This window comes from Pristiophorus japonicus, chromosome 13, assembly GCF_044704955.1.
Source record: "Pristiophorus japonicus isolate sPriJap1 chromosome 13, sPriJap1.hap1, whole genome shotgun sequence".
In the NCBI taxonomy this organism is placed as follows: domain Eukaryota; kingdom Metazoa; phylum Chordata; class Chondrichthyes; family Pristiophoridae; genus Pristiophorus; species Pristiophorus japonicus.
In genome coordinates this window covers 28836257-28862953 of record NC_091989.1, presented here as the reverse complement: position 1 = coordinate 28862953, position 26697 = coordinate 28836257, and the positions used below count along the sequence as shown (strand labels likewise).

General features: G+C 47.4%; 1 protein-coding gene across 1 annotated transcript; it reads left to right on the top strand.

Moving 5' to 3' along the window:
• Nucleotides 1-1937: 1937 nt before the first annotated feature.
• On the top strand, nt 1938-19598 carry endou2 (endonuclease, polyU-specific 2). Its single transcript, XM_070896732.1, has 6 exons — nt 1938-2036; nt 5395-5500; nt 6472-6593; nt 17204-17316; nt 17876-18029; nt 19335-19598. Exons 1-6 carry the CDS (start codon nt 1938-1940, stop codon nt 19596-19598), a joined length of 858 nt encoding a protein of 285 aa, XP_070752833.1.
• The last annotated feature ends 7099 nt before the right edge of the window (nt 19599-26697 follow it).

Below are 26697 nucleotides of genomic sequence, written 5' to 3'. Positions count from 1 at the left end.
ATGGAGTGGGTGTAAGAATCCAAACCGCAGTCCTTTAATGCACTGGACAATCCCAGTAGGACCCCATTGAACAGTGGCACCACAAACCCTGAATTTACTAGCAGCAAAGTCACTCCCCACTCAGCACTGGAGGGTCCCCATGCCACCCAGGCTCCAGAAGAGCAAATGAATCTCAACAACGTGGAGTGTCTGCACAGATATACTGAGTGAGAGCTGGACCCCAGAGGGACCAACTTACCCTAGGGAGTTAGTGACAGGAGCCCAGCCTGAGGGCAAAGTATACATGGGTTGTGCGAGGAGATTAAATGGCTGGGTAAAGTCCGTGATGGGGAGAGTGTACATGGATTGTGGAGCGGATTAAATGGGAGGCGGCAGCAGCTCCATGGATGTGCCCCTTCAATTGTGCCACTGAGGTATGCAAACCAGAAAGGGTTCACGTTCCAATCTCTCAGCTGTGCTGAGTTAGCTGATTTCAGCAAGGCAGTGGCCTCAGTGTGAATAAATCAGTCAGGCTCTCGCCTCTGATCATTGTCCTTCTCTGGAGAAAGATTACAAGACTGATTCCTGAAATGGGAGTGTTGGGTTATGTGGAAGGACAGCCCACCCAGGACATTTAAAGTTTTCATGGTTCTGAATAAATTGGATCCAGGGCAGTTCTCTTGGGCCCAGGATTTGAGGACTGGGAACACAATTTAAGGTGAGAGGTGTCAGAAGATTTGTTTCAGTGAAAGAGGCTGCTGGCATTGTGGAACAAGTTGGCAGCGACAAATGTAGGATTTAGAAACCATGACATGGTTTAAACATAATTACCATCCGGAACAAGATTCAGGGCGATTGGATCGAGAATCACAATAAGGATACTGAGGGGAGGTTCAGGAGAGTAGAACCTTAAATAAAAAATTAAACTTTTCAAGCCTAACATTGCTATTAATGATAGTGGCCACGTGAGGCTACCCAATCATAGCGCTGACATCTCCCTGCCTGAGCATTGAACAGAAGCTGAGGTCGGCCCATGGTGCATTTACCCTCGGGGCTAAGGGGAAAGCGTGATCTGCATATTTAAAAAATATTCCCACATGTCACTGAATGATGAGGGGAAATTCTACCTCAGCTGGGGTAAAAAGGTGGTGGATCGAGCCACATGCAGGTACAGCAAGCAATTAAGAAAGCAAATGGTATGTTGGCCTTTATTACAAGAGGATTTGAGTATAAAAGTAAAAACGTCTTACTGCAATTATATAGGGCCCTGGCGAGACTGCACCTGGAATATTGTGTACCGTTTTGATCTCCTCACCTAAGGAAGGATATAGTTGCCAGAGGGGGAGTGTAACGAAGGTTCATCAGACTGATTCCTAGGATGGGGAGATTGTCCTATGAGGGGAGATTGAATAGACTAGGCCTGTATTCTCTAGAGTTTCGAAGAATGAGAGGTGATCTCATTCAAACATACTAAATTCTTACAGGGCTTGACCGAGTAGATGCAGGGAGGATGTTTCCTCTGGCTGAGGAGTCTAAAACCAGGGGTCAGAGTCTCAGAATAAGGAGTTGGCCATTTAGGTCTGAGATGAGGAGAAACTTCTTCACTCAGAGGGTGGTGAATCTTTGGAATTCTCTACCCCAGAGGGTTGTGGAGGCTCAGTCGTTGAGTGTATTCAAGACAGAGAGCGATAGATTTTTGAATATTAAGGGAATCAAGGGCTAGGGGACAGTGCAGAAAAGTGGAGTTGAGGTAGAAGATCAGCCATGATCTTATTGAATGGTGGAGCAGGCTCGAGGGGCCGAATGGCCTACTCCTGCTCCTAACTCCCAATTCTTATGAGCACTCGATATACACCCTGCCACATTTTCCTTCCAACCGATTTCAATTCCGACAGTGAATTTCACCCCCAGAATATCCAGCTCCATCTTCTCAAACAGTATTTTCTGCTCTGTTTAGAATGGAAAACAATACGGAATTATCGAGCATTGTTCAGACACTGTGGGACAATGATGTGAACAGACTTCAGCCAGGGATAGATTACAAGATTGCTCTTCAGGTAGGTCCACGTCAAACCCAAATTTATTTAGGAATTGACTTATAATACCATTTTGTTCCAACGAGCAGATTTTGTTCATGTTCCCAGAGTATTGGAAAAAGTGCAGGGAACCGACTTGTCAATGTGCACAGGAAGATTTTTCTGGTCTGGCCCTTCAATACCCTCTGGAGTCCAAACTATCTCTGGTGCAAGTTGTCTTACAATCACAAATATTTCAGCTCTCAAGTAAGCTATTTGACCTGTCAGTGCTGGTGCCAGCGCTATTGTGCTGGTACTGCTTGCCAATGTAAATGCCAGTGCCAGTGCCAATGCTGGTACCAGTGAAAGTGTCAGAGCCAGCTTTCCTTTGATGGGATGGCCTCTACTATAATCACAATTCTCTCCTCTTTCCTAGAACTCATATTTCCTTCCTATCTCTATTTTATTAATACTACACTGGTCAATTCTCCTCTGAACTTTCCTCTCATGTTTCTCCTAAACTCCAAATTCCCCATCCCACACGATTCCTCCCTCTATCCCACACGCTCTTTTCCCCCCTCCCTCCCTGTCCCACACATTCTCCCTCCTTCCCGTTCCACACTCTCTTCCTTCCCCCACTCACACACTCTTTCCTCCCCCCCCCACCCCGCCCCCCCCCCCATCCTTGTCCCACACACTCTCCCTGGTCTTACTGTCCCAGTCACTCTTCCTCCTCCTTGGATCCAAACAGCTGCTGCAATCAAGGCTCATTGCACACTCCCTCCTCCCCATCCAACACTCTCTCCATCCCACAAACTCTCCCTCCTCCCCATTCCACACTCTACTCGGCCACACACTCTCCCCCCCCCCCTGTCCCACACTCTTCCCGTCCAACACTCGCCCCGTCCCACACAGTCTCTGTAATGTATGTACTTGTGAGTATGCTCACAGGTTTGTAGAACTGTTGTACAAAAATAGTTGTCGAGCTGTTGAGGGGGTTGTTCAGCCCGTCTGCCTGCCTCTCTACTTCAGTTACATCCGAGCCAGGGTGTCCCTGGAGATGGAGCACGCGGTGTCCACCGGTACGCTCGCAGCCTTCTGCGAGGGGTGGGCACTGGAGGGACTGGAGTGCATCATCACCCCCGGCAATGAAATGTTAATTTGACTACCTTTATTTAAAGTTTAATTTGTTTATTGTGCCGGTTTTTAGTGTCCCTCCCCCTCTTTTAGCCAGGGGGCACTTGTATAATTTGTGTGCTTTTACTGCCCTAAAAAAAAAAACAAATAAAAGGGGCACTTGAAAAGTTTTTGGAGTGTGCCCCCACCTCCCTTTAATCAGGGGGCACTTGATTTAATTGTTTAATTTGGTTCACAACAAAATATTTGTAGAGCTGTTGAGGGGTCGTTCAGCCCGACTGCCCGCCTCTCTTCTGCAGTTACATCTGATCCAGGGTGTCCCTGGAGATGGAGCACGCGGTGTCCAACAGTATGCTCGCGGCCTTCCACAAGAGGTGGGCGCCAGAGGGGCTGGAGTGCATCATCACCCCCGGCAACCAAATTTTAATTTGATCCTTAATGTTTAAAGTTTAATTTGTCTATGTTTAATTTGTTTTTGGAGTGTGACCCCTCCCCTACCTTTAACCAGGGGCACTTGTTTACAGATACAACAAAAATAGTTGTAGAGCTGTTGAGTTGTGAGTGGCTTAACCAATCACGCGATGTTCACAAGACTCAATAAAACCCCAGCCAATTGGGTTTAGGCGTTCCATGATGAGGCAGGTGGTTGTGAGCCTGGTGGATGAACTAGTGTGATTGTTAAACCTTTGCTAATAAACCAACTAATTCTTAATAGCAATTTGTTGCTATGAATTCTTAAGCAAAGAACCCATGAAGCAAAGACATGACACTCTCCCTCCTCCCCATCGCACTCATTCTTCCTCCTCTTTGGATCCTCACAGTTGCTGAAATCAAGGCTCATTGCACAATCTCTTCATTCTCTGCCTTGCTCTTCCCTTCCTCCTATGATTTTGGTGTTACCTAATCACTGCTTCCTGACTTTCCGACTCTGCAGCTCTACAGAAAGATTGAGCAGGTCGTAAATTTGTGAAATTTGCCCGAGAGCTGTGGAGGCGCGGTCATTGAATATATTTAAGGTGGAGATAGACAGATTTTTGAGCGATAAGGGAATGAAGGGGAGCCAGCAGCAAAGTGGAGCTGAGCCCAAGATCAGATCAGCCATGATATTAAATGGAGGAGCAGGCTCGAGGGGTCAAATGGCCTACTCCTGCTCCAAATTCTTATATTCTTATGCACCCTCACTGCTGTCCATCAGCATGATCCCAGGCCCCTCAAAGGCTTCTCAATAATGAAAAGATTCTGACATTCTTCTTAGAGAAGCTTCATCGCTTAAAGTCTTCCTTGGTGCAAATGTTGCAGAATGGTGGTTAATGCAGTTAGCATTTGTAAAGTGATTGATCAGGTCTTTCACAAGGGCTTTGTGCTACAGGGAGTATGTACAAATGATGAAGTATGTGGTCATAGTTAGCTGCTGCACAAGGAGTACTTACTGGCACTGTTGTACAGAGAGACAACGTTGAAAGAATGTTTTGAGAGTGTAAATGTTTTGAGGTTGGTCCAAATGTTAGTGAATCAGTAACAAGGGGAAGACCTGCCATCTTTCGGATGAGGTGTTTAACCGAGGCCCAGTCTGCCCTCTCAGGTGTATGGATGCATTTAAGGGGAAGCTGGATAAACACATGAAGGAGAAAGGAATAGAACGATATGTTGATGGGGATAGATGAAAAATGAGGGAGAAAACTCGTGTGGAGCACAAACATCGGCATGGACGTGATGGGCTGAATGGCCTGTTTCTGTGCTATAGACTCAAAGTAATTCTATGTAAAAGATCCCATGGCACTATTGGAGCAAGAGCGGGGGAGTTCTGCCCAGTGTCCTAGTCAATATTTATCTCTCAACCAATATCACTGAAACAGATGATCTGGTAATTATCACGTTGTGAAGCACTTTGGGACGTCCTGAGGTGGTGAAAGGCGCTATAAAAATGCATGTTCCTGCTTTCAGACTGAGGATTATCACTGGAATAATGAAGGGGAAAGTTAGAAAAACCCTTTTCACACAGAGGGTTATTAGAACATGGGCTGCTTTACCACAAGGAGTTACTGAGGGAAACTGGGGCATTTCGAAGGGAATTGGATAAGGATTGAAAAAGCATGAATGTAAACGGATATGAGGACAGGGCGGTGAAATGGGAATTAGAACAGGCAGCTCCAGCCAAATAACTAGCACAGGTGCGATGAGATGAATGGCCTCCTGCTGTGCCGTAATTTCTGTGGTTCTCTGCAACAAATCAGCCATTTTTCTTTATTACTGATGCCTACAGGAGAAAGCTGAACAAACTGTACCTAACACAGATGTCACTGATGGAGCCGCACTGCCATTGTTCCTTTATGTAAACGAGGAAGTTTTCAAGAAGAAAACATTTTCAGGTACAAGCCCCGGCCTCAGCAATTACAGAATCAACAGGACAACTTCAAACAAGGATAAGCTCCAGTGAGAGTGAGTTACAGACAAGGTCCAGAGTTACAGAAGGACATTCAGCCCAACGTACATGCAGAGCACATGAACATGGCACCTTGGACTCCTCCCACCAATTTTTGATCTCAAACTTTAATTTCCTTCTTCAACTTCCCCAGTTTCTAAACCTTACACCTCCCGTGTTAATCTCTTTAACCCTCACTTCCCCCATACTGTTAATCTCTCTCACTTTTTTATTGAAATAGAAATTAAATTGCTTGCTTATTCCCACCTCATTTACACCTTCTGTTATTCCCAGATCAGGGTCATGTCTTCCGCCCCCTTTTTTCTTTAGTCCCTTGAATTTTTCTTCATAACTCAATCCCCGAAGGACTTCAACTGCCCTCGCCACTCTTCCCTCATCCTTCAAATGGATCTAAATATCCTATTTGAGGTGGGGTATCCCGTACTGTACCCACAGTCCTCTGTACAATGTCACTGGCAGTTCCTTCCTTATTTACCTTAGTAACAGTCTCACACTGACCACATACCTTTTAGGTGTCGATGATCACTCCCAAACATTTCATCCTCTGCCCTCATGGTGTACACCATTACATCCCATTTACATCACCTGACCCTCAAATCCATAGGACAACCCATCTGCTGGCTCTCAGACCATCTGCATCATCTCCCAAGTCTCTGATTCCCACCTCCTGAAACCCACATCCTGATAACACCACCTGATATCCTCTCCCTCTATTACCTATTCCGTGATACCCTCTCCCTATATTACCCACACCCCAATACCCTCTCTCTATATTTCCCAAACTCTGGTACCAATATACTCTGATATTAAATGCCAGAATATCCGTGAGTGAATCACCTATACCCAGTTGATACAAAGTACAGATTAAATCAAAGACACGTTTGTGATTCCTTTTAGCCTTCATTTCCCTATTGGATAATTATGAAGCTGACACAGGAGAACCGGAGACCATTACCCCAGAGGAGGAGAGAGAGATCCACAGCTTTCTGGATGCCGTCATGGAGACTCCGGTGCTGCAGGTAACATCACACTGTACATTGTTAGTGGGTGGAATTGAGGACTATGGAGAGACAGTCAGGTTTGGGGTTATGGGGAGAAGGAGGGTAGGTGGGTTGAGGGATATGGGGAGAAGATGTGGTTGAGGGATATGGTAAGAAGGTAGGTAGGTGCGGTTGAGGGATATGATGAGCAAGTGGGTAGATGGTGTTGAGGGATATGGGGAGAAGGTGGGTAGGTGGGGTTGAGGGATATGATGGACCTGATGGCTTGCATCCTAGGGTCTTAAGTGAAGCAGTGATAGTGCATTGGTTGTAATTTACCAAAATTCCCTGGATTCTGGGGAGATCCCAGCAGATAGGAAAACTGCAAATGTAACTCCCCTATTTAAAAAAGGAGGCAGACAAAAAGCAGGGAACTATAGATCAGTTAGCCTAACATCTGTGGTTGGGAAAATGTTGGAGTCTATTATAAAAGAAGCAGTAACAGGACATTTGGAAAAGCATAATTCAGTCAGGCAGAGTCAGCATGGATTTATGAAGGGGAAGTCCTGTTTGACAAATTTGCTGGAATTCTTTGAGGATGTAACGAACAGGGTGGTTAAAAGGGGAATCAGTGGATGTGGTGTATATCGACTTCCAGAAGGCATTTGACAAGGTGCCACATAAAAGGTTACTGCACAAGATAAACGTTCACGGGTTTGGGGATAATATATTGGCATGGATAGAGGATTGGCTAACTAACCGAAAACAGAGAGTCGGGATAAATGGTTCATTCTCAGGTTGGCAATCAGTAGCTAGTAGGGTGCCGCAGGGATCAGTGCTGGGACCCCAACTATTTACAATCTATATTAACGAATTGGATGAGGGGACCGAGTGTAATGTAGCCAAGTTCGCTGTCGATACATCATCATCATAGGCAGTCCCTCGGAATTGAGGAAGACTTGCTTCCACTCTTAACATGAGTTCTTAGGTGGCTATACAGTCCAATACGAGAACCACCATCTCTGTCACAGGTGGGACAGATAGCCGTTGAGGGTAAGGGTGGGTGGACTGGTTTGCCGGAGGCCTGCGTTTGATTTCTGCATGCTCTCAGCGACCAGACTCGAGGTGCTTAGTGCCCTCCACTTAGGGAGGTCTTTGGCCAGAGACTCCCAGGTGTCAGTGGGGATCTTGCACTTTATCAGGGAGGCTTTGAGGGTGTCTTTGTAACGTTTCCTCTACCCACCTTTGGCTCGTTTGCCGTGAAGGAGTTCTGAGTAGAGCGCTTGCTTTGGGAGTCTCGTGTCTGGCATGCGGACAATGTGGCCTGCTCAGTGGAGCTGATCAATTGTGGTCAGTGCTTCAATGCTGGGGATGTTGACCTGGTCGATACAAAGATGTGAGAAAAAGCAATGTGTGAGGAGGACATAAATAAAATCTGCAAAAGGACATAGACTGGTTAAGTTAGTGGGCAAAAATTTGGCAGATGGAGTACAATGTTGGAAAGTGTGAAGTCATGTACTTTGGCAGAAAAAAATTGAAGAGCAAGTTATTATTTAACAGGGAGAAAAATTGTAAAGTGCTGCAGTACAGCGGGAGTGGGGGTACTTGTGCATGAAACACAAAAGGTTAGTATGCAGGTACAGCAAGTGATCAGGAAGGCCAATGGAATCTTGGTCTTTATTGCAAAGGGGATGGAATATAAAAGCAAAGAAGTCTTGCTACAGTTATACAGGGTATTGGGGAGACCACACCTGGAATACTGCATACAGTTTTGGTTTCCATACTTAAGAAAGGATATACTTGCTTTGGAGGCAGTTCAGAGAAGGTTCACTCGGTTGATTCCGGAGATGAGGGGGTTGACTTATGAGGAAAGTTTGAGTAGTTGGGCCTCTAATCATTGGAATTCAGAAGAATGAGAGGTGATCTTATCGAAACGTATAAGATTATGAGGAGGCTTGACAAGGTGGATGCAGAGAGGATGTTTCCACTGATAGGGGAGACTAGAACTAGGGGGCATAATATACTATGCAGCCCAAGTATAAAAGGCCAGCCATTTTGTATATTAGTCACTTTGGGCCTCAGTAAAGCAGTCTAACTGTTACTGCATTCACAACATTTGGCGATGAGGCAACAAGAACCTTTACATGCACAAATGAGCACAATTGGATTGTTGGAGCGATTTGTGGAAGGTGAAGATTGGGCAGACTTTGTGAGCCATTTGAGCCAGTTCTTCGTGGCCAACAAAATGGAGGAGGTCGGCGACGCAGATCGGCGCCGGGCGGTGTTCCTCACGGTTTGCGGTCCAAAAATTTACGGTGCGATAAAGAATCGACTCCTGCCTGTGAGTCCAACAGAGAAGATGTATGAAGAATTGCATACACTGGTACAGGACCATCTTAAGCCAGACGAAGGCATCATCATCTCGAGATACAGATTGTACACGCACGTTCGCTCAGAGGGCCAGAATACGGTGGAATTCGTTGCCGACCTGAGACATTTAGCGGGACCGTGTAAGTTCGGGGCTGTGTTGGCAGACATGCTGCGGGACTTCTTTGTAATTGGCATCAACCACGAGGTGATCCTGCGTAAACTACTGGCGGTGGAGACGTTGGACTTGGACAGGGCCATGACGATCGCTCAGTCATGCGTAACGACGGATAGAAGTCTAAAGCAGATATCAGTGAAAATTCGAAACTTGTGCTCGAGGTTAAAATGGTGCATTCGATCCACTTTGAAAATGCATCTACAACTACAAGGAACATTTTGCCCATGAATGGGCCTGCGTAGTCCACGTGCACTCGCGACCACAGTTTGGTAGGCCAGGGCCAGGGGCTCAATGGAGCCTCCCTGGGGGTATTGCTGAGTTGGGCACAAATGGTGCACCTTCGGACGCAGAGCTCCAAGTCCGTGTCAATACCAGGCCACCAGACGTGGGATCTGGCTATGGCCTTCATGAGAACGATCCCCGTGTGCTCGCGGTGGAGCTCCCGGACAAATGCCTCTCTGCCTCGCAGAGACATGACTACTCGGCTGCCCCACATCAGGCAGTCTGCTTGTAGTGATAGCTCATGCATGTGCCTGTGAAAGGGTTTTAATTCCTCGGGGCAGGCATCGCGAGCCTCTGCCCAGTCACCGGTTAGGACACATCTTTTTACTAAGGATAGCGTGGGGACGCTGGCCGTCCAGGCTCTGATTTGGCGAGCCGTCATGGGCGAACCTGTGGACTCAAAGGCATTGATTGCCATGACTATCTCACAGTCCTGTTCGTCAGACCCTTCCGTGGTTGCCAGGGGTAGCCTGCTGAGCGCGTCGGCACAGTTGTCTGTGCCTGGTCTGTGCCTTATGGTATAGTCGTAGGACGCCAGCGTGAGTGCCCACCGTTGAATTCGCGCCGAGGCATTGGCGTTTATTGCCTTGCTCTCGGATAGGAGGGACATGAGGAGCTTGTGGTTGATTTCTAACGCGAACTTGGCCCCGAAAAGGTATTGGTGCATCTTTTTGACACCGTACACGCACGTGAGCGCCTCCTTCTCTACCATTCCGTACCTGCGCTCTGCCCGCAAAAGTGACCTGGAGGCATAAGTTATGGGTTGTAATTTGCCCGCGCTATTGACATGTTGCAAAACGCACCCGACCCAATATGCTCACACATCGCATGTGAGAACGAGCTTTTTACCTGGTTCAAAGAAAATCAAAACACTGTTGGAACGCAGAAGGTTGCGTGCCTTATTGAAGGCGTGTTCCTGGGTGTCCCCCCAAAACCAATCACACCCCTTCCTGAGTAGCACGTGGAGAGGCTCCAGCAGCGTGCTTAAGTTCTGCATAAAGTTCCCAAAGTAATTGAGTAGCCCGAGAAAGGCGCGCAGTTCTGAGACATTCCGGGGCCTAGGTGCCAAGCGAATTGCTTCTGTTTTGGACTCTGTTGGGCGGATTCCATCAGCAGCAATCCTTCTGCCCAAAAATTCAACCTCGGGTGTGAGAAACAGGCACTTGGATTTCTTGACTCGTAGGCCAACCGCTTTAGTACTTCCTCCAAATTACGGAGATGGGAGTCAGTGTCCCTGCCCGTGATAAGTATGTCGTCTTGAAATACAATCGTCCCCGGGATGGACTTGAGCAGACTCTCCATGTTGCGCTGGAATATGGCAGCTGCCAACCTGATGCTGAATGGGCATCTATTGTACATGAACAGGCCTTGATGTGTGTTGATGGTGGTGAGTAGCTTGGATTCCTCGGTCAATTCTTGCGTCATATACGCAGATGTGAGGTCTAATTTTGAGAAAAGTTTACCTCCAGCCAATGCGGCAAATAAGTCCTCCACTCTGGGCAGCGGGTACTGGTCCTGTAGGGAGACTCTGTTTATGGTAGATTTGTCGTCCCCACAGATTTGTACGGATCCATCAGGCTTCATGACTGGGACGATGGGACTTGCCCAGTCGCTAAATTCCACAGGTGATATAATGCCTTCCCGCAGAAGCCTGTCTAGTTCGTGTTCAATCTTTTCCCTCATCACATAGGGCACAGCTCTGGCCTTGCGATGGACCGGTCTAGCATCCTGTGTGATGTAGATTTTGACTTTGGCAGTGCTGGGGGGTCTCCGGGACAATTCGCAGGGGAAGTCGGTTCACTATCCCTTTGTGTGTGACAGAGAGCATGGCGCTGCTGAGAACTGGTATGATTTATTTGGTATAGGTCCTTACTGTGGTGTTGACCCTTGTGAGTTTTGGTCTGTCTCTTTTATGTGGCCACAGATGTTCAAATTGTTGAGCGCCCATGAGAGATTGACTCGCTCCCGTATCCAGCTCCATGTTGACAGATATCCCGTTGAATAGGACCCTCATCATTATAGGAGGCATCCTGTTGTAGGAGCTGCTGTACACCGGTGTCCTGGCTACTGTCCCCACCATCTTCTGGTCCGCTTTCCGACCCAACTGATTCATATACCAGCCGAGCTGCCGTTTTTTTGCAAATGCGGGCCAAATGCCCTGTAAATTCACAATTTCTGCAAACAGCCTGCTGAAATCGACATTGCCTTGATGAGTGCCCACCCCCACACCTCCAGCATAGACCTGTTCCATTGTTCAAAAAGTTCCCAAAGAATGAGCTGCATCTGTCTGATCTCTCTTGAGCTACTCTCAGTTTGTCGTTGATTGCTCGCATTGTGGGTTGATGAGGTGTGAACGGCCGTTCCTTGATGGCTTCTGTCTGCTGTCGAGAGCCTGTTCTCCCGGTTTTGTCTGTGTGTGGGGGTAGCAGCTTGTTTAGTGCTGTGAACTTCTTCTTCCGATATTTCGTTAGTTGTCGTACCTGCATTGTAAATCAATCTCGTTTCTTCTTCCCCGACCAAGAATGTCTGTGCAACCAGTGCTGCTGCCTCTAAGGTCAGGTTCTTCGTCTCTATGAGCTTTTGGAATATGCCTGCGTGGCCTATTCTTTCAATGAAAAAGTCTCTCCTCAGTTCATCGGAGAACTCAGATAAACTAGCCAACCTCCGAAGTTCCGCCACAAAGTTGGGTATGCTCTGGCCCACACAGCGTATGTAGTTGTAGAACCTGTGTCTGGCCATGTGTAGGCTGCTCGCTGGCTTCAGGTGGTCTCTTACCAGTGTGCTCAATTCTTCAAACGACTTGCTTGCTGGTTTCTCGGGAGCCAACAGATCCTTCATTAAAGCGTATGTTTTCGAGCCACAGCTGGTCAAGAGATGGGCTCTTCTCTTGTCTGCCTTATCGTCGCCTAACCAGTCTTTGGTTACAAAGCTTTGCTGGAGCCTTTCTATAAAGTCCTCCCAATTGTCTCCCGCATTGTACTTTTCATCTGATCCGTTGTTCGCCATTCTGTGGATTCTGTAATCCCGTAACCCGTTGCCACTGTAAAGTCCTGTCCCCTCAGTACAGATTCACACGAGGCATGTAGTGAAGTCAAGGTCACTCTGGACCTGCACCTTTATTTCACAGCTCTGAAATGCTGCACTTGCCTGAGACCTGTCCTTATATACCTGTCTCTTGCAAGTGCACCCCTGGTGGTAAGGTATGCTGGTGGTTGCAGGTCATATCTTATTACAGTCATGTATAGCATGTTAGGATACAGTTGTATATAATAATGTAAGATACATGACAGAACCACTGCACATGCTGCTAAGAAAAGGCGACAACTGGGTGTGGGGTGCATCTCAAGACAGAGCTTTTGAGAAAGCCACTAATCTGCTTTGCTCTAACAAGCTACTGGTACATTATGACCCACGTAAACGTTTAGTATTGGCCTGTGATGCTTCGTCACATGGAATTGGTTGCGTACTCCAACAAGCTAATGAGTCGGGTAAACTTCAACCAGTCACGTATGTTTCAAAAAGTTTGTCTAAAGCGGAAAGAGCCTACAGCATAGTAGAGAAAGAAGCACTAGCCTGTATGTATGGGGTTAAAAAGATGCATCGGTATTTGTTTGGTCTTCGGTTTGAACTGGAGACAGATCACAAGCCGCTCATTTCACTTTTCTCTGAAAACAAAGGTATCAATACCAATGCTTCATCCCGCATCCAGAGGTGGACGCTGACATTATCAGTTTATGATTATGTCTTTCGGCACAGACCGGGCACCGAGAATTGTGTCGATGCTTTGAACCGTCTGCCGTTGCCCACACCGGAGGTGGAAATGCCACAACCGGCAGACCTATTCTTAGTTATGGATGCTTTTGAGAGTGAAGGAACCCCTGTCACGGCTCAACAATTTAAGACCTGGACCTGTCAGGACCCGATTTTATTGGTGGTGAAGAGTTGCATCCTCAAAGGTGATTGGTCTGCCATACCCAAGCAAATGTGCGAGGGGACCAAACCTTACAAAGACGAACAGTCTAATCAGTCGGATTGTTTCCTGTGGGAAATCGTGTTGTAATGCCCAAGAAAAGGAGAGAGAAACTTGTACGTGAGCTACATAGAACACATCCTGGCATTGTAATGATGAAAGCCATCGCCAAGCCTCATGTATGGTGGCCAGGAATTGACTCTGAGCTGGAATCATGTGAGCATCAGTGCAACACTTGCATGCAGCTCAGCAAAGCACCAGTGGAATCTCCGCTGAGTCTGTGGGTCATGGCCATCCAAACCATGGTGCAGGATCCACATCGACTTTGCAGGTCCCTCCCTTGTGGATGCATATTCGAAGTGAATAGAGTGTATAATCATGTCATCCAGCACATCCACAGCTACCACTGAGAATGTCAATGCCATGTACGCGACACATGGTCTGCCTGATATCGTTGTTAGCGACAACGGATCGTGCTTCATCAGTCAGGAGTTTCAAGAGTTCATGAAACTCAATGGTATTAAAGATGTAAGGTCAGCACCATTCAAATCTGCATCCAATGGGCAAGCAGAACGTGCTGTCCAAATCATAAAGCAAAGTATGAAGCGAGTAACCCAAGGGTCACTGCAGACCCACCTGTCATGCATCCTGCTTAGTTACAGGACAAGACCACACACGCTTACCAGGGTCTCACCTGCTGAACTAATGATGAAGAGAGGTCTTAAGACCAAGCTATCTCTTGTACACCCTGACTTGAATAAACATATTGAATATAGAAAACAAAGTCAGCAAGGGTATCATGATCGCGCAACTGTGTCACGCGATATTTCTGTAAATGATCCTGTATGTGTTCTGAATTATGGTCAGGGTCCTAAGTGGATCGCTGGTACTGTCATGGTCAAGGAGGGCAACAGAGTATTTATTGTCAAGCTCAAAATTGTGGGAAAACATGCAGGAAACATATGGATCAGACAAAACTGCAGCACACAAACGAACCGGAACAGTCAGTGGAAGAGACAATCAATGACCAACCAACCTACCCCCAGTCATCAGAGGACTCAGTGGTCATCAGTGAATCGGGACTTTCAATACTGACCTGTTCAATGAAAATGGACTTTCAATCCCTGACATGGCCATTGCCACTCCCACCAGGTCAGCCACCCAGCCACCAGTCACAACAGACTCTGAACACTCACCCAAGGCTGGAGTTGAACTGAGATGGTCAACTCGGGAGTGTAAAACAGCGGACCATCTCAATTTGTAAAAGACTGTGTTAATATCTCAGAGGGGGTGTATTGTCATGTATGTACTTTTGGGATCACTAGCCACTAGATGGCGTCACTGTTGGAGGCCATTGGGCTGCATGGAAGTCTGTGCAGCCCAAGTATAAAAGGCCAGCCATTTTGTATATTAGTCACTTTGGGCCTTAATAAAGCAGAGCTAAGGTCATATCTCTTGGAGTTAAACAGTACTCAGTCTAACAGTTATTGCATACACACTTAGAATAAGGGGCCGCCCATTTAAAACTGAGATAAGGAAGAATTTCTTCTCTCAGAAGGTTGTAAATCTGTGGAATTCGCTGCCTCAGAGAGCTGTGGAAGCTGGGTCATTGAATACATTTAAGACCGAGATAGACAGTTTCTTAACCGATAAGGGAACAAGGGGTTATGGGGAACGGACAGGGAAGTGGACCTGAGTCCATGATCGGATCATCCATGATCCTATTGAATAGTGGAGCAGGCTCGAGGAGCTGTATGACCTATTTCTGCTCCTATTTCTTATGTTCTTATGATGAGAAAGTGGGTAGGTGGGGTTGAGGGATATGGTGAGAAGGTGGGTAGGTGGGTTTGTGTGATATGGGGAGAATGTGGGTTTGTGGGATATGAGGAGAAGGTGGGGTTGTGGTAGGATATGGGAAATAGGTGGGGTTGAGGAACATGGGGAATAGATGGGTAGGTGGGTTGAAAGATATGGGGAGAAGGTGGGCAGGTGATTTGAGGGATATGGGGAGAAGGTAGGGTTGAGGATATGGGGAGAATGTGGATTTGAGGGATATGGAAAGTAGGTAGGGTTAAGGGATATGGGGAGTAGGTAGGGTTGAGGATATGGGGAGAATGTGGGTTTGAGGGATAGGGGGAGAAGGTAGGTTTGACGGATATGGGGAGAAGGTAGGGTTGAGGATATGGGGAGAATGTGGGTTTGAGGGATATGGAGAGTAGGTAGGGTTGAGGGATATGGGGAGTAGGTAGGGTTGAGGATATGGGGAGAATGTGGGTTTGAGGGATAGGGCGAGAAGGTAGGATTGAGGGATATGGGAGAAGGTAGGGTTGAGGATATGGGGAGAATGTGGGTTTGAGGGATATGGAGAGTAAGTAGGGTTAAGGGATATGGGGAGTAGGTAGGGTTGAGGATATGGGGAGAATGTCGGTTTGAGGGATGGGGGAGAAGGTAGGATTGATGGATATGGGGAGAAGGTAGGGTTGAGGATATGGGGAGAATGTGGGTTTGAGGGATAGGGGCATAAGGTAGGGTTGAGGATATGATGGTGTCATGGTTCATCAGTCGTTGAAAGTTGACATACAGGTACAGCAGGCGGTAAAGAAGGCAAATGGTACGTTGGCCTTCATAGCTAGCGGATTTGAGTAGAGGAGCAGGGAGGTCTTACTGCAGTTGTACAGGACCTTGGTGAGGCCTCACCAGGAATATTGTGTTCAATTTTGGTCTCCTAATCTGAGGAAGGACATTCTTGCTTGAGGGAGTGCAGCGAAGGTTCACCAGACTGATTTCCGGGATGGCTGGACTGACATATGAGGAGAGACTGGATCAACTGGGCCTTTATACATTGGAATTTAAAAGGATGAGAGGGGATCTCATAGAAACATACAAGATTCTGATGGGACTGGACAGGTTAGATGCGGGTAGATTGTTCCCAATGTTGGGGAAGTCCAGAACCAGAGGGCACAGTCTTAGGCTAAGGTGTGAGGACTGAGATGAGGAGAAACATCTTCACTCAGAGAGTTGTTAACCTGTGGAATTCCCTGCCGCAGAGAGTTGTTGATGCCAGTTCATTGGATATATTCAAGAGATATGGCCCTAACGGCTAAGGGGATCAAGGGGTATGGAGAGAAAGCAGGAAAGGGGTACTGAGGGAATGATCAGCCATGAACTTGTCGAATGGTAGTGCAGGCTTGAAGGGCCGAATGGCCTACTCCTGCACCTATTTTCTATGTTTCTATGTTTGAGGGATTATGGGGAGAAGGTAGGATTGAGGATATGGGGAGAATGTGGGTTTGAGGGATATGGAGAGTAGGTAGGGTTGAGGGATATGGGGAGTAGGTAGGGTTGAAGATATGGGGAGTAGGTAGGGTTGAGAATGTGGGTTGAGAGAAATGGTGAGAATGTGTGTAGGTTGGTTGAGGGATATTGGGAGTAAGTGGGTAGTTGAGGTTGAGGGATATGGTGAGAAGGTGGGTAGGTTGGATTGAGGGATGTAAGTAGAAGTTGGGTTGGTGGGTTGAGGGATATGGGGAGAAACTAGTTGGAGGATATGGAGAGAAGTTGAGGGAGCAGGTGGGTTTGAGGGATAAGGGGAGTAGATGTATTTGAGGGATATGGGGAGAAGGTAGGTAGGTGGGTTAAGGGATATGGGGAGAAGATAGGGTTGGGGAAATGGGAAGTAGGTGGTTTTGAGGGCAATGTGAGAAGATGGTTTGAGGGATATGGAGAGAAGGTGGATAAGTGGGGTTGAGGGATACGGGATGAGTTTGGCAGCTGGGTTCGATCTACCAGAAAGGGTTGGACTTGTTGGGGTTATTTGCCATTTACAGTTCCTAAAATTCCTTCCCTTCTCAGATTGCTCACAGTTATTTAGTCAAGAAGGGGAGGGCGAACGTGAACACGGAGGAATTTAAACAGCAGTTGTATGACATCTGGTTCTCTCTGTACCCTCGCAAAGGATCCATCCAGTAAGTGATGTCAGTTCCAATTCAGAATCAAAGAGGATGTGTGTGTGTATCTGTGTGCGTGAGTTGAGTGTGGGTGTGAGTGTGTAAATGTGTGTGTGGTGTGTGTCTGTGGTTGGGTGTGTCTGTATGCTTGTGTGTGCGTGTGCCTGTGTGTGTGTGTGCCTGTGTCTCTGCCTGTCTGCGTGTGTGTGTGTGTGCTTGTGTGACTCCACACTGGGAGATATGTATATGAATCCTCGCGGATGGGAAGAACTCCGGTGAGCGTTGCTCGTCTTAGTGACAGTGCTATCAAATCGTTCGGGCAGCATCAGACCTGACATCGTACTCAAAGTGAGAGTCAGTGTCTGTGGAACTGTATCCCAGTGAGAGTCAGTGTCTGTGGAACTATACCCCAGTGAGAGTCAGTGTCTGTGGAACTGTCCCCCAGTGAGAGTCAGTGTCTGTGGAACTGTAGCCCAGTGAGATTCAGTCAAAGTGTCAGGGGAGGAGGGGAACTGGAACAGACAGCCTTCTGATAGCAGAGTTTGCGATCCTCCCCTCACTTTCTCCTTCCCTCCAGCCCCGATTCGTCTGGTTTCGAGCACGTGTTTGTAGGCGAAACCCGCGGTGGGCGAACGGTCATTGGATTCCACAACTGGATCCAGTTCTACCTCCAGGAGAAGCTTGGTCATGTGAATTACAGAGGATACACCATGCAAAATGACCAGCTCAAGGTGAGCATTGCAAAGGAAGGAGAGGAGATAGAGTTTAAAGCTGGGGGGGATTTATATATAGAATAACAGGTACAGTCTGGAATGCATTGCACAGTTAAATGCATTATTTAGTTAGTCTAAATACATTGCACAGTTCAGAAATAACTTTCTCCTCGTAGCTAACCATTTGCTGTGATTTACATCGTCCTCTCCAATTCCTCATTCCCTCCGCCTGCACATATATCTAGCAATTAGCTCAGTTTAATAAGATTGTGGGCTGGATTTTCAGTTGAGGTCATTTTGGGATGTTATTCATGGCGGGGCGGTAATTATAGCGCCTGAGAAAGGTTTGCGCCTCAGTCAACAAAATTCAGCAGCCGGGCTCGGAGCGTGGGGTGGAGCTCCGCTAAGGGAGGCGCTACACACCTCTTTTAATGTGCAAGGCCGGCTGAGCCACTGAATATCTCTTGCTAAAATGTCAGCCTAACAGAGGCTTCTGTGGCAAAAAGAAAATCGCAACTAAAAACACAGCAAACATTCCCAATAACTTATACACCCCACAATAAGATAAATCGCAAAAATAAAACTAAACAAAAGAATCAAACTTATCTCATTCAGCAATTCCATCACTCACCGCTGCCAGGACAGCTCTCACCACCTTTTCCAGACATTCCCACCACGGCGCGCCACGGGGTGCTGTAGGGTGAGCGCACAACCAATTTCAATGTGCAGTCGGGGGATTTTTATACATAATAACAGATACCCAGGAGTAGATTACAGACTGGAATCTAATTCAGGGGTTTGGGGGGTTTATATACAGAATAGCAGATACCCGGGAGTAAGTTACAAACTGGAATCTAATCGAGGGGATTGGAGGATTAAATTGAGGGATTCAGGGTGGGGTTTAATCGAGGGGTTCGAGGGAGTTAATCGAAGGGTTTGATGGTCTAATCGAGGGGTTTGGGGATTAATCGAGAGGTTTGAGGTGATTAATGGAAGGATTCGGGGGTTTAATGGAATGGTTTGGGGGTGTTTAGTTGAGCAGTTCAGAGGTTTAATCGAGGGGTTCTGGGGGGGGGGGTTGTTAATGGAAGGATTCAGGGGTTTCATCGAAAGGTTTCAGGGAGTTAATCGAAGGGTTCGGGGGTATAATTGAGAGGTTTGGGGTGTTTAATGGAGGGGTTCGGGGTTTAATGGAGGGGTTTGGGGTTTAATCAAGGGGATCGGGGATTTAATTGAGGAATTTGGAGCGATTAATCGAGAGATTTGGGAGTTTATATATACCACTGCCTGCTTGTTTCTCTCTTTCTTTTCCCTGTCCCACAGCCGGATGAGAATAAGCACCTGATCACACTGCAGTTCAGCTGGAAGAAGGGGGTTAAACCCCAGGGAAGCTGTTTCATGGGGGTGAGCCCAGAGTTCGAGTTTGCCCTCTACACCATCACCTTCCTCACCTCGCCCGGCCAACAACTCAAGCTCAGGTTCAATCAGTACGAGGTGAAGATCGTGTGTCATAGCAACAAATACAAGAACATTGAGACTACCTACCCCATTCTGCTGCGGTATTTAGCCGTCACCTCCTGGCGGTGAAAAATGGGTAAATCGTGCTTCAGCACATTTGCCCCAGCGATGAGAGGCCAAGCCAGCGATCCTTAAAGGCCCACCAATTGGAGCAGGAGTTCCTCGGCTTTGCCGCACTCCTGGTTGGACAAGCTGCGCTCTGACACCTCATCTAAATGTGCCAATGAGGCCGGAAGCTGGAAACGGATCAGGTTTCCTGACACTGGCTTTGAGTGGAGCATGACTACTCCAGCAATTTCATGGTCAGTTTTGGAGGAGGTTGAGAATTCCATTCTCACCCTCCTCCCTAATCTCCCCTGTCCCCCTACTGATTCCACTGTAAATAAACACTTGTTAGTTTGTGACTTTCTTGTCTGATGTTTTCTTTGACCATTGTTAGGTAGAAAGGGTTAATGATTCACTCAGTAGACTCTGTGGATGCTGATGGGGGGGTTAGTTATGTGAATGTTAATATAATCCAAACTGGTTGACATCAGACAGTATGGCGGGTCAAATTTAGGCATCATTAACTCCCAGTGATAGACTGGGTGGTAATCTCCAGACAGTTCCCAGACAAGGTGAAAGGTTACCAATTTGTCTGGTGCTCTCGATGGAAGTTGTCAGGATGATGATTGGTAAGTAGCTTTTCTTTTTTCTTTTCTCTATCAGTAAGTAACACTTAGCATTGTTGTTGCTAAATTAAGTCTATCTAGGACACGTGTTATGCTCCTCCTGTACTATGTGGGACGTCAGGGACGCCTCCGGTGTTCCTGACGACTACGTGTGCGAGAAGTGCATCCGCCTCCAGCTCCTGATGGACCGCATTGTGGCTGCGGGTGGATTCACTCTGGAGCATCCACGATGCTGAGAATGACATGAATAGCACGTTTAGTGAGTTGTTCTTACCGCAGGTAAAGGGTATACAGCCAGATAGTAAATGGGTGACCAGCAAGAAGAGCAATGCAAGGAAGGTAGTGCAGGGGTCCCCTACAGTCATCCCCCTGCAAAACAGATACATTGCTTTGGGTACTGTTGAGGAGGATGACTCATCAGGGGAGAGCAGCAGCAGCCAAGTTCATGGCACTGTGAGTGGCTCTGCTGCACAGGAGGGCAGGAAAAAGAGTGGGAGAGCTATAGTGATAGGGGATTTGATTGTAAGGGGAATAGATAGGTGTTTCTGCAGCCGCAACCAAGACTTCAGGATGGTATGCTGTCTCCCTGGTGCAAGGGTCATGGATGTCTCGTGCAGGACATTCTGAAAAGGGAGGGTGAACAGCCAGTTGTCATGGTGCATATAGGTACCAACGATATAGGTAAAAAATGGGATGAGGTGCTATGAGACAAATTTAGGGAGCTAGGAGCTAAATTAAAAAGTAGGACCCCAAAGGTATTAATCTCAGGATTTCTATCAGTGCCACGTGCTAGTCAGAGTAGGAATCGCAGGATAGCTCAGATGAATACGTGGCTTGTGGAGTGGTGCAAGAGGGAGGGGTTCAAATTCCTGGGACAGTGGAACCGATTCTGGGGGAGGTGGGACCAGTACAAACTGGACGGTCTCCACCTGGGCAGGACCGGAACCAATGTCCAAGGGGGAGTGTTTGCTAGTGCTGTTGGGGAGGAGTTAAACTAATATGGCAGGAGGATGGGAACCTATGCAGGGAGACAGAGGGAAATAAAATGGAGGCAGAAGCAAAAGATAGAAAGGAGAATAGTAAAAGTGGAGGGCAGAGATACCCAAGGCAAAAAACAAAAAGGGCCACATTACAGAAAAATTCTAAAGAGGCAAAGTGTGTTAAAAAGACAAGCCTGAAGGCTCTGTGCCTCAATGCAAGGAGTATTCAGAATAAGGTGGACGAATTAACTGCGCAGACAACAGTTAACGAATGTGATGTAATCGGCATCACGGAGACATGGCTCCAGGGTGACCAAGGCTGGGAACTCAACATCCAGGGGTATTCAACATTTAGGAGGGATAGGCAGAGAGGAAAAGGAGGCGGGGTGGCGTTGCTGGTTAAAGAGGAAATTAATGCAATAGTAAGGAAGGACATTAGCCTGGATGATGTGGAATCGGTATGGGTGGAGCTGCGGAATTCCAAAGGGCAGAAAACATTAGTGGGAGTTGTGTACAGCCCACCAAACAGTAGTAGTGAGGTTGGGGACAGCATCAAACAAGAAATAAGGGATGTGTGCAATAAAGGTACAGCAGTTATCATGGGCAACTTTAATCCATATATTGATTGGGCTAACCAAACTGGTAGCAATGCGGTGGAGGAGGATTTCCTAGAGTGTATTAGGGATGGTTTTTTCGACTAATATGTCGAGGAACCAACGAGAAAGTTGGCCATCCTAGACTGGGTGATGTGTAATGAGAAGGGACTAATTAGCAATCTTGTTGTGCGAGGCCCCTTGGGGATGAATGACCATAATATGGTAGATTTCTTTATTAAGATGGAGAGTGACACAGTTAATTCGGAAACTAGGGTCCTGAACTTAAGGAAAGGGAACTTCAACAGTATGAGGTGTGAATTGGCTAGAATAGACTGTCAAAGGATACTTAAAGGGTTGACAGTGGATAAGCAATGGCAAACATTTAAAGATCACATGGATCAACTTCAACAATTGTACATCCCTGTCCGGAGTAAAAATAAAATGGGGAAGGTGGCTCAACCATGGCTAACAAGGGAAATTAAGGATAGTGTTAAAGCCAAGGAAGAGGCATATAAATTGGCTAGAAAAAGCAACAAACCTGAGGACTGAGAGAAATTTAGAATTCAACAGAGGAGGACTAAGGGTTTAATTAAGAGGGGGGAAATAGAGTACGAGAGGAAGCTTGCAGAGAACGTAAAAACTGACTGCAAATGCTTCTATAAATATGAGAAGAGAAAAGGATTCGTGAAGACAAACGTAGGTCCCTTGGATTCAGGTGAATTTATAATGGGGAACAAAGAAATGGCAGACCAATTGAACAAATACTTCGGTTCTGTCTTCACGAAGGAAGACACAAATAACCTTCTGAATGTACTAGGGGACAGTGGGTCTAGTGAGAAGGAGGAACTGAAGGATATCCTTATTAGGCGGGAAATTGTATTAGGGAAATTGATGGGATTGAAGGCCAATAAATCCCCGGGGCCTGATAGTCTGCAGCCCAGAGTACTTAAGGAAGTGGCCCTAGAAATAGTGGATGCATTGCTGATCATTTTCCAACAGTCTATCGACTCTGGATCAGTTCCTATAGACTGGAGGGTAACACCACTTTTTAAAAAAGGAGGGAGAGAGAAAACGGATAATTATAGACCGGTTAGCCTGACATCAATCGTGGGGAAAATATTGGAATCAATCATTAAAGATGAAATAGCGCATTTGGAAAGCAGTGACAGGATCGGACCAAGTCAGCATGGATTTATGAAAGGGAAGCGTGTGTGTAGGAGGAGGGGGAGTGTGTGTATAGGAGGAGGGGGAATATATGCGTTGAAGGGTTGCAAAATCTGTGGGAAAACCCCCCCAGTGTTTGGACTCATTGGAAAGGAAATTTAATTTGGAACTATCAGCCAGAAAGTTTGAGATCCTAAAGTGCACTTGGAAGAAATTACAAACTTTAATCGAATTTGGGATTTTACAAAGCAGATTGAGTTTGTGTGGGCAGGGCTAAAGATCTAAAGGATAACTATCCTGCAAAGAAGCCAGTTTGAGTATTGAAGTTGTCTGGGGTATTGAAACTAAAGCAAATTATCTGGAGAATTGTGTAAACTCGAAAACCCTTCTCCCCAGGAGACATTAACATAGCAACAATTAACCCAGAGATAGCGAACCATCATCCTGATCCCAAAAACCATTCCAGCACATACATAATAACAATGGCACATCCAGCCCGCATGGAAAACCTAAGCACAGACAGACATTGCAAATACCAAAGCTAATATTTCCATCAAGAAAACAGATTTAAAAGATCGACACACTCGAGACAGGTTAACATTTAATGGGCCCGCCAAAATATGACAAAAAAATATCAAGCCTGCCAAAATTAAACAAAGAATCCAGGCTGATTTGGCTCGAAGATTAGAACAGCTCTAAAGGTATAACTGGGCCCTGCTTTAACAAAGGATATGCTTATGCTAGGCAATGCTATGCTATGCATCAGATCAAGAAGGGAGAAAGACCACTCCAGCAGTTTTAACTAGCTTCTCCAGCCTCGACGTCCTGAAATCGGAAAAGGAAGGAAGAACATCACCATCGCGGCAGCAACTGACCACAGCCAACGTGGTGCCACCAAAAACACCGCGATCGACCAACTTCAAAAACAAAACACCGCAAGGAAGAAACCGAAGAATCGAAAGTTTTCCACTCTACAACCTAGGCCTGACTACCAACAGGTGAAAACATGACCTCAAGAGACTTTGAACCTATTTCTAACAAAAGAAAGTGGGTACTTACCCCATAAGTCCAAAACGCACCCTACCGCATCAGCGAACACCACCCAATTGAAGATTGTGCAGTAAGAAGTCTTCTTCGATGTTCGGGGTACAGCAAGCAGAACCTACAGAGTCCAGCGAATCCCGAAATCGCGAACCACCATTAACTACCAGCAAAGGATCGGTGAGTATAGTCCCTGTTTGCCCTGGAGTTTAACCTAGTCAGTGTTAGGCATTGGGAGGTGGGAGGTGTATTATTCACTGTAGCCCCTTTGAATGTGTGATGTACTGTTCTTTACTTAAGTGATTATAAGTTTGACATTGTATTTTCTTGCCTTTATAAAATCGAAGTTCTTTTGCACCAAACCAGTTGCCTCTTGCACTTTATCACAATCCAAAGTCTAGCACCCAGGGAGTGGGGGAAATTCGAATTGCTCAGAAGGTCAGAGATGAACCTGACCCCACACACCACCCCCTACAGTGTGTGTGAGGAGGGGGAGAGTGTGTGTGAGCTGTGGGGGAGAGAGTGTGTGTGTAGGGTGTGTGTGTGTGTGTGTGTGTGGGGGGGGGGGGGGGGTGGGGTGTGTGTGAGGAGGGGGAGTGTGTGAGGAGGGGGAGAGTGTGAGGAGGGGGAGCATGTGAGGAGGGGGGGAGAGTGTGTGTGAAGTGTGGGGGAGAGTGTGTGTGAGGTGTGGGGGAGAGTGTGTGTGTGTGGAGGTGAGTGTGTGTGTGTGAGGAGGGGGAGAGTGTGTGAGGAGGGGGGAGAGTGTGTGTGTGAGGAGGGGGAGAGTGTGTGTGTGTGTGGGGGGGGAGTGTGTGTGTGTGGGGGGAAGTGTGTGTGTGAGGAGGGGGAGAGTGTGTGTGTGAGGAGGGGGAGAGTGTGTGTGTGTGTGTGTGGGGGGGGAGTGTGTGTGTGTGGGGGGGGGAGTGTGTGTGTTTGTGCGTGAGGAGGGGGGAAATGTGTGTGAGGAGGGGGGGAGTGTGTGTGTGTGAGGGAGGAGTTTGTGTGAGGAGGGGGAGAGTGTGTGTGAGGCGGGGGGAGAGAGTGTGTGAGGAGGGGGGGCGGGATTGTGTGTGTGTGAGGGGGGAGTGTGTGTGAGGAGGGGGAGAGTGTGTGTGAGGCGGGGGGAGAGAGTGTGTGTGAGGAGAGGGGGAGTGTGTGTGTGTGAGGGCGGGAGTGTGTGTGTGTGTGTGAGGGGGTAGTGTGTGAGGGGGGAGTGTGTGTGTTTGTGTGTGGGGGGGAGTGTGTGTGTTTGGGTGAGGGTACGTGTGTGTGTGATGAAGGGGGGAGTGTGTGTGTGTCTGTGAGGGGGAGTATGTGTGTGTGTGTGTGTGTGTGAGGGGGGAGTTTGTGTGTGTGTCTGTGAGGGGGGAGTGTGTGTGTGTGTGTGTGTGAGGGGTGAGTGTGTGTGTGTGTGTGTGAGGGGGGGAGTGTGTATGTGTGTGAGGGGGGGAGTGTGTGTGTGTGTGTGAGGGGGGGGGAGTGTGCGTGTGTGTGAGGGGGAGTAGTGTGTGTGTGTAAGGGGGAGGAGGAGTATGTGTGTGTTAGGAGGGGGAGTGTGTGTGAGGAGGAGGGGTAGTGTGTGTGAGGAGGTGGATGTGTGAGCAACGAGTGGCCTCCCCTCCATTGATGCTTGGACTGCAGCTGTGCTGGCTGCAAGGAGGAGAGTAGGCAGCACCTTGCAAAGCAGCTTCCATACCCGGGGGCCTGCGATGCAGACTACTGTCACAAGAGCTGTCAGGATTGGAGAGCTACCATTGGAGTAGCCATCCACTGACCAGTGCCCCCACCAGCTCATGGTCTACAGGGCTGTAGTAATACCCGCCCTCCTGTATGGCTCAGAAACATGGACCATGTCATGTATCTTACATTATTATATATAACTGTATCCTAACATGTTATACACAACTGTAATAAGATATGACCTGTAACCACCAGCATACCTTACCACCAGGGGTGCACTTGCAAGAGACAGGTATATAAGGACAGGTCTCAGGCAAGTGCAGCATTCCAGAGCTGTGAAATAAAGGTGCAGGTCCAGAGTGACCTTGACTTCACTACATGCCTCGTGTGAATCTGTACTGAGGGGACAGGACTTCACAGTGGCGACGAGTTACGGGATTACAGAATCCACAGAATGGCGAACAACGGATCAGATGAAAAGTACAATGCTGGAGACAATTGGGAGGACTTTATAGAAAGGCTCCAGCAAAGCTTTGAAACCAAAGACTGGTTAGGTGACGACAAAGCAGACAACAGAAGAGCCCATCTCTTGACCAGTTGTGGCTCGAAAACATACGCTTTAATAAAGGATCTGCTGGCACCCGAAAAACCAGCAAGCAAGTTGTTTGAAGAATTGAGCACACTGGTAAGAAACCACCTGAAGCCACCTGAAGCCTACACATGGCCAGACACAGGTTCTACAACTACAGACGCTGTGTGGGCCAGAGCATACTCGACTTTGTGGCGGAACTTCGGAGGTTGGCTAGTTTATGTGAGTTCGCCGATGAACTGAGGAGAGAAATGCTGAGAGACTTTTTCATTGAAGGAATAGGCCATGCAGGCATATTCCGAAAGCTCATAGAGACCAAGAACCTGACCTTAGAGGCAGCAGCACTGGTTGCACAGACATTCTTGGTAGGGGAAAAAGAAACGAGGTTGACTTATAATGTAGGTACGACAACTAACAAAATATCGGAACAAGAAGTTCACAGCACTA